Source organism: Podarcis liolepis (genome assembly GCF_965112155.1).
Source record: "Podarcis liolepis genome assembly, chromosome: 5".
NCBI lineage: Eukaryota > Metazoa > Chordata > Lepidosauria > Squamata > Lacertidae > Podarcis > Podarcis liolepis.
This window is the reverse complement of record NC_139556.1, coordinates 20,460,218-20,474,259: the sequence shown is the minus strand read 5'-3', so window position 1 is coordinate 20,474,259 and position 14,042 is coordinate 20,460,218. Positions and strand designations below refer to the sequence as shown.

At 43.8% G+C, this 14,042-nt stretch overlaps 1 protein-coding gene across 1 annotated transcript in view; it reads right to left on the bottom strand.

Annotated features, from left to right (window-relative positions):
• Positions 1-10,374: 10,374 nt before the first annotated feature.
• LRMDA (leucine rich melanocyte differentiation associated) overlaps positions 10,375-14,042 on the bottom strand; it is a 724,603-nt gene continuing 720,935 nt past the window's right edge. The window contains 1 exon segment of the mRNA XM_083502973.1: positions 10,375-12,968. Within this exon segment, the coding sequence (XP_083359099.1) occupies positions 12,889-12,968 (80 nt within the window). The 3' untranslated portion in view covers positions 10,375-12,888.

Below are 14,042 nucleotides of genomic sequence, written 5' to 3'. Positions count from 1 at the left end.
TAGGAATAGTGGTAAAATGCCTGATGCAGAATAGGAATGCATAGAAATGCAACAATCTACAAGTAATGCAAAGGTGTGCATGTACTGCAGCTTCTGGCTCTGGTGAAACATTTCTAGTTTCCAACAGGTTAGGCCATATGCTGAGAGAAATGTAGCTAGAGAAGGGGAGCCTGAAAGTAAAAGGTTTGGCAGGAGAAGGTTCATGTGAAGCAAACGTTCTGTGTTCTTTTTGCTGTGCCAACATCATGACAGTACTTTATAGAAAATAATTTTGTATGCCATAAACATATCTAAATAGCTCCCTCCCCAATAAATTGCTTTCATTGCACATATTACTGAAAAGCCCCAATTCAGAAGAGGTGATGGGGTATCCAAAGAAATATAGTTAATAGTTATTCACTTGTCATTGATTTCTGCAACTGAGGGTGTGCTCTCTGTCTACCTTCCAGTTTAATATGAGCAGCACATTTTTTTTTTAATCTAATGGCCTTGGAGGTGAAATTCTGTGGATTTAATTTTAGCATTTTCCAAATACAATCAGACTGTGATAATGTGACTCCTCTGGCAAGTGGCATTTTTACAAAAATCCCTCTTATTAAAAAGTCAGTAGCACCTACAGGCTATGAGGCTGGTTTCCACTTAAATCATTTGGCTACCTAGACAGAGTGATAAATCAAGCACAAGGCAGGGGCTTACAGATTTGCCTCATATGTGCTAAGCCAAGCTTTGAGAGAGGGGCACAGGGACATGACAGTGGGGTGGTGTAAATGGGGAGAGAGAATGTACAAAAAATAGCAATCTCCCCCTCAAACGCAGGTAAATGTTTTAGTTTGTTCCTTTTCTTTCCTTATTTGCTGTTGAACATTTTGACGCGCAGTTAAAGACACAGCCCCGCTCCCAGCCTTAAATGTGTTGCCATTTAGCAGAGGAGACCCTGAAGGAAAATTATTTTCAGATCCAAGAGAATAGGAATTGTTCATGATAAAAGCTTTGGGGATTGTTATTTAAGCAAGGAACACAAGTATTTTCCCCTTCCCAAACTAAGTGCAGGCTTTGTTTCATTTGCACCCAGTATCCTGTCCCTAATTCTGTGTTACAAGTAGACTTATTTTGGGATCTGACCCCAACCTAATGAAGTCAGCTTCCTGCAAGCCAAGCAGCCAGCTGCTCCTAAACAGTGGACTAAGAAACAGTGCTAAATTCCATCTCAAATAAAATGTAATCTGGGATGGATTCCTCAGATTTGTGAGATTGACTTCCATATCAAAGGCTGGATGAATCTACTGGTTGCTGGTGAGTTATGTGGCCTGCCTAGAAATAATAAGCAAGGTGAGTCATGGAACAGCTTAGAGATGTCTCCATGTTATGCTAGGCCTCATCAGCCATGGACCTGAGCATTCATTGTGGTGCCAGATTAGCAATGTCATTACCAACCCAGTCCCTTTGAGTGGTATGCCTAGAGAGTCTCCTGTGGCCTAGGAGTATCCCTCAGCTGCTGCACGCACAGATACCCCCAGTACTGATCGTATCATTGCTTCTCAGGTAGGGTTGCCATATGTCCAGAATTTCCTGGACATATCCAGAATACTGCAGCCGCAAGCATTGTCCGGGCAGAAATTGGTGAAATCTCCAGGAAAATCTGGACGTATGGCAGCCTGTATCGGCAGTGTCGTTTTTGCTGATTTCCCTCAGAAATACCTCAGAAACGTCCAGTGTTCCTGTGCTGTGCTAGGTAGGCTTCTTTGTGCCTGCCCAATGGCTTGTGGAATCAATTCTGCTTTCAAGATCCAGTCCAATTTATTCTGGAGCAAAATAATCTGAAGTGAAACTAGGGAGGGGGGGTCCTTTATCTCTTCTGTGAACTAGTGAAGGCTTGGCTACTATCATGACAGGTTGCTACAACTCAATATGGACCTACCCTGCAACACTGGGTGGCGGCGGCGGCGGGTGGGGGGGAGAATCACATAACTTGTTTCAACAAATGACCACCCCCCTACACACAAAAATAGCTGAGCAGTTTTATAGCATTTCTTCATTAGCTACCACTGAAACCTGCTGGGGGGAGCAGCCAGAGGAGAACACAATCCATGATTGTGGTGGTGATGACAATGACCACACACACATACCCCCACCAATTATGCATATGCTTTTTGTGCTCTGCATTAGAATGGTTATGATGGTTGTACAGCTACTTGTATTTCCAAATGGGACAAGGGTTTGCACTGCAGACAACGAAGCTAAGAGATTCTCTGTGTAATGCGAACAGAAAATGTAAGAAGGTGTCAGTTCTATATGCCAATGGATGGAGACATGGGCAACTGACAAGCATGCCTGTTTGGGAAAGCAAGGCTAAGTCCCTAGTGCAAAATCCTTGCTGAAGCCAACTCTATGGGGCTGACGGTAGCTCAGTCCCCCCAAAGTATGTGGGGATGGGGCTGAGCTCCTCCCCACCCCTATCATGAGGGGCCGGGTCCCACCAGGCCTCCAATCATAGTCCCTAGTGCCCCATTGTGCTTTCTGTTCTCTTCATAATAATTTACCTAAGCCCAAGGAATTGAGGCCATGACACCCCTTGTGTCTAGGCTGGTGCCAATACCTGAGCAAACTTAGGGCCAATCCCTGCCTGCTTGGTGGACAAAATAAAACCCAAGGGAGGAGGAGTGAAAGTGCGCAAACCATGTGTGAGTGGCTGCCTAGCAACTACTACATAGCTTCCAGTGTTAGCTTCACTCGCAGGATGGAATGTTCTGGAAGGTATGACTAGGACAGTGGCTGACAGTGATGCTGCCAGATCCTTGATGACATAATCTGGCCTCAGAATTGTCCTCAGCACTGTTCCCGTAAGGCCGGCGACAGCGTTCCCACTCTCAAAAGAAGGGTCTGTTTCAGGACACAGAGGCCACAAACTCATCAGGCATCACATATTACTTTAGAACTCAGGTGCCCTCATTTTTTATCCTCCCTTGCCATCGTATAAATGGAAGAAAAGCACTGGCTGGCAAAAAAAGAAGAGCGCCACAACTGAAAGAAATACGGCTCCGCACAAGGCAGACCCAGAATTCACTGCAGCACGGGGTCAGAGGGCTAAATAAAGCAGCTAGGTTATTAAAGAAGGCTAGGGTGAATTTATGATCCCTCACTAGCATGTGCAGCTCTGGGCAATAGGATAAGGACAACCGGATCACCAAAGCTTCAAGGGTTCTACCTCCCTCATCTCATGAATCAGAGTGAGCAGCCTGGAGGCAGGAGATGAGAAATGGCAAGAGCAATAATCTCAGGGAATGGAAGAAAATCCTTGAGTTTGTCATTCTTGATGCGCATTACATCACACCAGCAAACTGCTTATTTCTTATGGGCATGGGGTCATTTCGTGATCTCTCATACGCCTGCCTAGTGCCTTGATGACAGGAAGAAAGGAGCCACCGCACAGACTGTTTACAAAAGGAATACATGAATATAAACACAAAGACGACCTGTATGTCTACACATGTGTGTACAACACACACACACACACACACACACACACACACACTGCTTTGACCTCTAGGCACCCATCCCCCCCCAAAAAAAACACCACACTCATGAAAACACACACATTTTTTAAAAATAGTGGGTAGAAAGGGAAATGATGCTATAAACGTGGAAAAATCCCAAAGCTCATGCGACCCCAAATGTGTATTTCGTTATTTGTTTTGCTTATGTCCCATCTGTCTGTATCTGTACTAGATCTGAAATTGTTTTACATATGAAATTGCTTTAATTATTCTGATTAGTGAAATTGTATTTTTGTATTATTTTTGCATATGAAAGTGTTTCTCCTCCTCATTGTTTTTATATATGAAATTTTGTAAAAAAATAAATTGGTGATTACCGTATGTTTTCTATTGTGAAATTGCTTCAGGATATATTATGGGAAGTGATTCATAAACAGAATTCAGCAAATAAACATACTCAAAGTGACTTAGAAAATAATAAAAAACCAAAAAACTGATTTGAAGCTGTGTACCCACAACATTATGCACAATGCAAAGCTATCCTAAAGTTTATAGATAAACAGTGATGTTCAGTGTGCTAGCATTGGAACTAGAGATGCTAGAGAAATAGTGATGTTCAGTGTGTCAGCATCAGTTCAAACTAGCATCAATCCAAAAGGAAAACTAAACCACATTTACTTCACAGTTAAGCAGGGGTGTGTGTACTGAAGGAGCCATTGTGCATGTGTGGATATCAGCCTCACGAACAGGACTTGAAGGGTGTGTTTTCCTGTTGGGAAACCAGACAGGTAATGTGCATTGGGTAAAGACATCCTAGCCCATTCTGGTGCATACAACAGCATGCAAATGCAACTTGAAACATGGGGAGTGGCCTTACTGCATTCTAAGCTGTTAAGGTGTCCAAGCATCAAAAATGACAGAGGGAAGAGGGATAGCCAAGCAGAGAGCTACTTGAAAACAAATTTGGGGGAGTGGGGACTCAGTAAAGACCCTCTGGGGAGATGGAGTCCATCTGCAATCTACCACTCAAAGGGGGCCAATTCTATTTACGTTAGCCAGTCAGGATAACCAGAGAGTGTGGACAGGGAAGGGCCAGTGCCAGCATCCGCCCCGCCCCAATATTGGGAGTTTCCCCTGAAACCATAGGAACTTAGGGGCTCCATTAGTTTCTGTGGGTGTGTAGTGGGGGGGGGGAGCTTTGGGGACAAAACCAGAAGCTGGAGGCTGAAATTCTTCATCCTACAATTCCACCTCTTCCCAAGGACCCTTTCCCACCCAATAAGACTCCATTAGTTCTCACAGTGGCATAAAAAAGTAGTAGTTTGGGAGCAAAATCTGCTGATACAGATGCAGTTGCAGAAGTGAATGCACCTCTATATCTGCATGAGGACTCTCAAGACAAGTTTGTTCAGTTTGCATCTTTTTTTTTTCTTTTTATAGGGCTGGCCGGATTGGCATTTCCTGGACTAACAGACAGATCACATCCCTGTTCTCCTTCAGTTACTGTACATTTTCCAAATTTTGGAGTATTGTTTTCAAATGGAAATTTTATATATATACCAAAATGCATATAAAATGTCAATTTTTAATGTTAAAATGTGTACAGAAATGCATCCTTTGGCACAATGTGCATATAATGATGCTATTTTAGGATACGGTGGTTGGCTCCTTACGATCAGGAGTCTAAGAGTTCGTGTGTTAAACTCTCCTTCCACAGGGAAAGGCTGATCTTTCAGCTTTAACTGTGAGCTACTTTGTGGATGTAACAGGAAGAAGCGCTAAGTCCACAAATGGCTGACTCAGGTTTAGAGTTTCCAGTTGCGCCTTGAAGTCATCACTATGGTAAAGGGATTTATTTTGTGTGAATAAACAGCTTGCCTCCTTTTGGTGCACCATGGAGACCAGCCGACTATATATGTCCTCATTGTAAAGGGAGGTGTTGTTCCAAGCTAGGCCCTTACATCTCGGCTATTTCCCTGAGGTGTTGTAAAAATAATTGTGTTAGAGCACAGAGGAAGAGGTGGGGGGGACACTCCAAGCTAATGAAAGCAGGTCTTTCCAAAGGTGTCTGTGCTTTTTAATTTTTTTTTTTTGTTGCCCTCCCCACCAGCCATGATCATCTCAAGTCAGTTAAAGAATGAGAAACATCTAGGCCCTGCTTCACCGGGGCAGGAGTGTAGAATATTAGGTAGAGATTTAAAAAATAAAAAGTGTGGTGGAAGGTGATCTCTCTCTCTCTCTCTCTCTCTCTCTCTCTTTCTCTCTCTCTGTCCTCCTATCAAACTAAAGATGGGTGAGCTGAATGCATCTGCCTTGCAGATAAGCCTGCCTTACAGAAGAATGAACAAAAACACATTTTCCTCAAACAATTTTGCCTTGGTCACATTTTGACAAAGCCCATGGAGGGAGGGGAGGGGCCGGGGGAGGTGGAGGTATATTGTTCATTTATTATTAGATTTGTATCCTGCCTTTCTCCCCAAAGGAGCCCAGGTTCAGCAAAGAACCACTGATAAAACACATTAAGAACTCCTTCAAAAATTCCAGTACAGATGCAGACTGGGGAAAATCTCAACTTAGAAGGCTTGTTGAAAGAGGAAAGGTCTTCAGTAGGTGCCAAAAAGACAACAGAGATGGCACCTGTCGGATATTCAAGGGGAGGGAATTCCAAAGGGCAGGTGTCCTTTCCTACATTGTGTGGATAAGATGGTGTCTTCAAAAGGCCCTCACTTTCAGAGTGCAATGATCAACTGGGTATTTAAAGGGTGAGATTATCTTTTCAGGTATCCTGGCAGTACAAGGTTGTATACACCAAAATTGGCACCTTGAACTAAGCCTGGTAGCTAACTGGTAGCAAGTGTAATTATTTCAAACAGTGGGGTAATTTGCCAGCAGTATCCTACCCATTTGGGTGGCAGCTTCTGGGCCAACATCAAGGGCAGCCCCACACAGAGCACATTGCAGTAATTCATCCCAGAGGTTACCAGCTCATGCACAACAGTGTTCAGGCTATCTCAGTCCAAAAACAAGTGTAGCTGCCTCACCAGTCCAAGCTGGAGTCTAAAAGTTTTTGGTATCACTTTTATAAGGGTGAGGATTATGGCAAAAGGATCGTGGAGAGCTTGCATGGTGGTGTATGCAAGGACATGCATATTGCATCCTTGGGCAGATGCCGGGACCCACTGCTGCTGACCACAGCATCTTCCCGGTTTATGGATCCTGGGCATGCTAAAATGAAGCACTGAATATGTGGGAACTACCCATGGTTAAGTTCCCCTTTCCCAAATGCCTGATGTTTTCAAGCCTTGTAGAACAGCTGTTAGTCTCAGCTAACACTGTGGGGGCTAATAGCCAGTGATGCTTTTTTTTGTTTTGTTTTTAGAGTGGGGGGTTGGAAATGTCCACTCAAGCCAGGATTTGGGAATCAGAAAGGCATTCCATATGATGTCATTCTTCTGATTCACTTGGACTTGTATGTGACATTGGAAGAGCTCCCATTAAGACGACAGTGTCTCCAAGCAAGGTTGAGAGGTATCAGCTTGAAGGTTTGCGTAGTCTGTTGGGGTGGGAGGTGGGGGTTGGCCAAAAGCACATTTTTTTCTACTTAGAAGTGTGGTGGGTGAAGCTGCTTGCCTCAGCGTCTTGGAGTTTAATTTCAACCCTTAAAAGTGTGCCAAGAGTTAATAGCCTTAAAAGTCACAAAGTATAACTGGCCATCCTTTTGTAAAAACGCCATAAATGCCGCAGCAGTCAGAATGACTTCACAGCAGTACAATAGGTGCCTTCATGGCGATCTGAATCCTGCTGCTTTATAGTTTGCAGCAGCCACACTCAGGCTCTTATTCCTTGGCAATTTCCCTAAGCTAAATAAGTCTGTGTCCTGCCAAGGAGCTGACACTTGGTGTAGCTGAGACATCCAGCTCTTTCAGGAGAAAGATTAGGCTACAAATCAAAGTCAGAGCCAGCCACCTAAAAGGGCTGCAGAAAATGACCAACTTTGTATGCAAAAATGTGGCTTGGGGGGTGTTGTTGTTATTGCACTCATGCGCCAAGTACCCTGGGCTGCGTGCACAGCATTGGGAATGTTGCAGCGTGGGGCAACTAAAAATGATCAAGAGCCTGAAGCACCTCTGTGAGGAAGGACAATATTAAAAATAATAGGCCCAATTCTAGTCCACTTTACTCTCTGCTCCAGAGTTTCAGGTTCCCTCTCTTTTTTGTGATCTTGCTGTCCTGTAACAATAACTGTGTGGAACTGTTTTGAGATACTTTGCTAGCTTTCTTGAAACCATTTTGACTTACCTTGAATTTCCATTTTCTTTTTTGATGTTTCACCTGAAGAGGAACCTCTGAATTCAGCCTCAGGCATGGTACTTGGCCCTGATGCTTTGTGATTTAAAAAGAAAAGCAAAAAAAGATAAAGAAACATGCACAGAGACTGCACAGAGTCTAATGCCTTAGCATAGGGTGGAATATATATCAGAAGGTTTTTTTGTTTTGTTTTAAGTCCTCAGAGCAGATTATTTAACCAGTTTCATTTTGTTAATGACTCAGTGGCCGCCAAGGCAAGGCTTTGAATGGGACAAATGGCCTGCTATAGCGATACTACTAGCCTTCCCTGAGAGACCAGGCATAATTGGTTATGCAGAGGTCCTGGGAACACAATCTAAGAATAATTCTCCATGGGCCAGCTGAATCTGAAAGAATTGAGGAAGTGACAGTTTCACAGGGAAGCAAAGGCTATAAACACTGCCACTCTTTCACAAACCAGATAAGTGTCAGAAATATTCCCCTCACCCTTCAGCACAGGAATGTGCTAAGTACACAAAAGGGAACCAAAGGGAAATGGGGAGGGGAAGTGGGGGCAGGAGGGCATTTTTCCAATGGGAAATTGTGGGTAAAAAGGAAGGGGGGCACGTTCAGGGTTTAGAAAAAAAGCCTTATTCTGGGATTGAAATGTATCATCCGAACTGACCATGATGGGATGAATCACCTTCCCTGGTGTACTTTACCTGCACAATTTGTTTTGGCAGTGAAAAGCACTACCACCTAACCACTGGATCCCCAATCCAGACAGTCAGTGTTTTGCCATTTAAAGAAATGGAATTAAACACACGGAGTGTTGTGCAAGCTGTTGGCATTCACGTGGTTTCACCACTCCTCTCCAATTTCTCATCTACCATTGGGATAATATTATTCACCAAAGCAATTCACAATTAAACAGAAACAGTCCCATGCATATACTGAAAAACCCTGCAGTTGGAGTTTCCAATGGCACTAGCAGAGGTCACAACAGAAACATCAAATGCGTGACACAAGGGAAGCATGATTCCTAATTGGTCCGTTAAGAATTGATTAAGTGGGTGTCCAAGGTTAATTGTTATTAAACTGGTCGATTATGATTTGGCAAGGAAGGCCTGGAGGTTCCAGTGTGCTTCTCATTTCTACAGGAGAAGAACGGGGGCCTGAGAGGGCCCCACAGCAACTGGGGCTCCTCCTGACCTAGATGGGCACGCTCCCTGCTCTGCCACATTCCAGGGCAGCTCAAGAGAGTCTTGTCTGGGTTGGAAAGGATGCAAGTTGTAGGGAGGCTTCTTCCAAGGGTCGTAGAGGACATGTGTGAAATATCTGAGGCCTCTCAGCCACCTGCGCTCCTCCAAGCCTGAAAATACTTACTCCTCCAAGTAAGTAATGCAAAGTGTGTGTGTGGGGGAGCAGGGGGTCCTGCTCAGATTGGGAAGAGTTGCTACTGCCACCTCCCAGTGGCATGCCCACAGCAAAATTCTTCCTTTTCCTGCCAACAGCGCCTGCTGGGCTGGACGCAGCTTTACCCAGCTATGCTTGCAAAAGACAGTTGGAACAAGGCTGTCGCAAGCTAGGTGGGTGTTGACTCAAAGAATCATGGGGCATAAAAATGAAGGCTGCCCAGCTCTGATTAAGACAGGCAGCCACTTAGTCTCTTCCAGCAAGTGAAGATAGAGGCGGGGGGCTACAACCAGTGGCAGAGGAAGGGAGTGCGGGCTGCGCCGGGTGTCATCACTGGGGGGGGTGTGTGACAAAATGACAAAAATATGGGTTGTTTTTTTTAAAAAAAGGGCTCACAAAACTTTTTAGTTCAGTCAAAAAACGTAACGAAACATGGCTGGCACTGGGCGCCACACCGCAGGGGCTGGCAATTATCGTGGGGCCTGCAGTGTGCCCAAGCTACACGTCTCTCCTGTGAGTGACATGGTGGCTTGGGCACCTGCAGGCTCAGCGCTGCCTGAAACGGCAGCGTGGGACTTGCGTCTGCCCTCCACCTCTCCCTCAGCCGTCCTACAGCTGAGGGGGAGGCAGCGAAAAGGCTCCATGCAGCGTTCCCCACCCTCGGCTGCAGGACGCGCGCGCCGCCCCTGGCACCCGAGCAGCTAGCTACGCTGCTGGCTACAACAGGCAGAGAGGCAGGATCCGGCAGGCATCAGCCTCAGTGGGCCCTGCCATTTGCCCACCATGCCGGAGGCTGAGAACAGGCTTGAATAGCAACAGAACCTTTGCATACTATTTTATTATTTCTTAGCAAGGAAACTGTATATATGTACTGATTTTTAGCCTGCCGCAGCCAAACAAAATAAAATAAAAAGGTATGCCAGACTTTGTGTAGCTGAAGCGTTATATAATTATGCTGATTTTAATTAAAGTTGCTATATGCAACATTGAAAAAGCAAACAAACAAACCTCAAAACAAATTAGGCTGGGAATAATACCACGCTTTGGTCACAATGCATTCTCAAAATACTTCTGCCTCCAAAGGGTGAAAAGGCATTTCTGAGAATGATACATATGGTTTTGACATAACAACATACCATTGCAGTGGGAGAGGGGGAAAAACACCAAAGTCATGTGGTCAGTTTGCAAGTGCATTTTATTGTTTGAGGCAGGGTTAAAAAGTCCTTGATGTAGACAAGAAGAGATATCCAACCAGACTGAATGTGACACAAGGTGATTTCAAACACCCCTGCTTTGAACTCCACTGCCATGGTCAAAACATGTACTTACGATTCAAAACAGCCAGTCAAATGTAAATCTGTACAGCTCGCGGTTGTTTTGGGAAAATGGGTTCAAGTTCCCCCCCAAATTTTTTTTTTGCATGTGTTAATGTCATACCAATTACCCTCAAGCCTCTAATTTTAAGCCTTTTGGGTCACAATTCAGTTTAATAAACAATTAATAGTTCCTGAAAATGGATTCCTCTTTTTGACCCACTGTAAAGCAATTCCTTTGCAGTCAACTCGTGGTGTAGAATTCTCACGTTGATATTCTTCTACATTTTCATATATACATATCTGTATGTATTAAAATGCAGACAGAACATGATACTGGAATGGTCACAATCCTGATATACACTCAGGAATGTAACTGCAGGAGTCACGCACTTGCATCCAAAATATAGGACTTTTTTAAAACTTAAATTGGCTCCCAATGTTAAACCTGGATTCAGTCTTTCTCTTGACCTATTGCTATGTGAACGTGGAAATGGAGCTCAATGGGACTTTATGTATGTATGCAGATATAGATAGATAGGTCTGGTTAGTTAAGGTGTAGCCAAATTGCTGCCCAGTGGTTGGATTTGAACTCCTATTTGTCAGGGATTATGAGAACTGGAGTCCAACAAACAGCTGGAATAAGTCAAGATCTGCTGACTACCCTGGGTGAGATGCTCTATGACTTTGTGTGGTATAAATGACTGTATTGAAAGTATGGTAATCAGCTAGTGACCTGGTTTAGTATTTGCAAACACTGCTTCCCCCTCCACATACAAAAGTTAACATATGGGTGGATAAGACCACCCTTCACATAAGGCCATGTGATCTGCCTTTCCACACTGTGAGCATGTCCTCAATCTAGAATGTGAATGGGGGTCGGAACCAGATGTTACAAGGCTGCCACTGAAAACAGCAGCCCAAGACCTTATCTGCCTCTCCTCTCCACTAGTAATGTCAAGATATACGAAGCATACAATGTGAACATCCCTCATACTTCCCTGCAAGGAGCACAGGTGGAGAAGGGAAACCCAAAGCATGATCACGGTTTGTACTGCTACAGGTTACAGAAGCAGGAGAAAGGGGCAAGATATCTGCCCTGGCTGTTTTCAGTTTCAAACACATGTCTACTGTAATGGCTACTTTCAGCCTGAGACCGCTAACCCATTTCACAGAAGACTTTGTGGTCCCTCAGATGGTAATAGCTTTCATTACACAAACATGAGTTGGTTTTATATTTAGGGGATTTTATATCTATCCAAAAAAAACAGAATACGAAACAATCCTTTCAGAAAACACTTTAAAAAGACAATAGTTTTAGTTCACAAAAAGGCAAGAGGTGTGGTTAGCTCCATTTGGATCTATGCTGATGAGTAGTTAATAAAAGGACTGTCAATACTGCTTAAGGACATACAGATACATCTTTTGTGGTTCTGATTTCCACAAGTTAAGGTTAGGGGAGAGGACTTTGGCTCTTTTGTCCCTTCTGCTTTCCCAAAATTAATCCGGATCAGCAGTTTTTGTTGCTGTTTCCCTGCTCTTTCCATTCCTGCACTTTTACCTCCAAATCTCCTCTTTGAAAAAAAAACCTGACAACTATGAAACCAACTCCTGCCCAAGGAGCTTAGAATTAATATTAACACTTCCGCATGTTATCAAGTAATTTCCACCACCCCTCCAGCATTTGAAATTAAATCACATTTCTGACAGCTTTTGTTATTTCCCCCAATAAAGAAACACAAAGCCTCATACGGCATGGCTGCATTGTTTGTGCATCTACCATAAACACTTAATTCCTGAGAAAAAATAAAGGCAGGTAAGGAGGGGGTGCTCTTTGAAATTTCAAGCAGCAGCCAGGTTAACTGTTGTTGTTTGTGTGTGTGTGTACGCGTGCACTCTCCCTCACACACACACTCTCACACACATGCAGACACAGTCACACACAGAGCTTTCTTACTCAACAGGCAAGCTGTAGATAAAACAGGGCTGGTTTTGTTAAAAGCAGCTGAGCATGCTCAGTGAGGCCCCAGGTGTGACCTTTGCTCTTCTGCAAGCAGCAATTGGGCCAGGCAATCCATCATGGTGTTCTTCCTGTCAGGCCTGGTGCTTCGCTGCAGCTGTCTGTCACACTGGTGGATGGGACCTGCTTAGAGGCAATCATGTCAATCTCTATGTGACTACTCAAGCTAAAGCAGAAGGATGATTTTGACAGGTCTGGCAAAGTCAGCAGAAGGTACTGGAGGACTTTGGTTTACACAAGCTTTTTTTTTTAACCCCTTTTAAAGATGTGGATGAAGTTTGTGCTTTTGTGTGTGTGTGTGTGTGTGTGTGTGATGTGTGTGGCTAACGTGGATGGTTTTGCTGATGCGGAGTTCGCCTCAGAGCTGGTCGTCACGGATGAACCGGTTGCCTTCAGATTGCTTCCCGTAGTAGACATAGCGGCATTTCCCTAGGACACCTGCAGCAGAAGAGAAACGAAAAGGTTAGCGCTTAGTGCATCGGTGTAATGGTTGCATGTGCAAGGAGATGGGAGCAGGAAAAGGTAAAGCTAGGAATTCCGTTCCGTAAAAAGTACTGTATAAAAATAAGACACCCATCCATGTGACGATGAGAACAAAAAACTCCACTCATATATTATGCAAATAAAGTTTAATGCCTCCCTCATCTCCCCCCTCACTTTGTCTTCCTCTCCTTCCCTCTCTCCCCCCACCCCTCATTAACTACAACCAAAAATGTCTCAAACTGACTGTAATTGATTGATATTAAAGATGCCAAGACTTAAAAACAGAGATACTGAATGTACTTTTGTTACCTATGGAGAATCTTTCAGTAAACTGCTATATGCTTAACAGCTCTCAAGGTGGAGGAAGAAGCTATTGGCCTGGATTGGACTAAACTCCCCAAACTTTTATATATGTGTGGGTTGGGGAGCAAAACTGGGTCTTTCTGCCCTGCCCACTGTGGATATCTGTCCTGCAGGGAGTTCGACAGCTTAGGATCAACAGCCCCCCCCCGGCTCCCTTCAAATACACTTAGCACACTTGGCTTGAACTTACACCATTGAACTCAATGGGAGACTTATTATTGAGTCAACATGTGTAGGTGCGCACTAGAAATACATTTTAAAATAAGTATTTTTGGAAGAGTATGATTTGAAATGCAAATTTTTATTTTACAATTACACTTATCTACTTATTTAACTGCATTTTTAAAAAATAAATAAATCATATCAATGCATGAAATTGGAAAAGATGTATGGGTGAATCGAGTAAAAGTGTCAGGACCAAGAAAAAGACTGATTTACCCATTCCTCAGCCATTTCCTAGGAGTCAGCATCTACGGAAAACCAGGCTTTTATCTTTAGAATGTCATTTTCCCATGAACACTGTGGATATCATTACCCCTTTTCATAAGGCTGAATGTGCTTTCAGATTCTAAGTATCAAAATTTAAAGACCACGAAGTGTGTTTTTTATTAGCAATAGTTTTGTTTTGTTTAATTAGCAACATTCCTCAGACTCCTTTGGCAGACG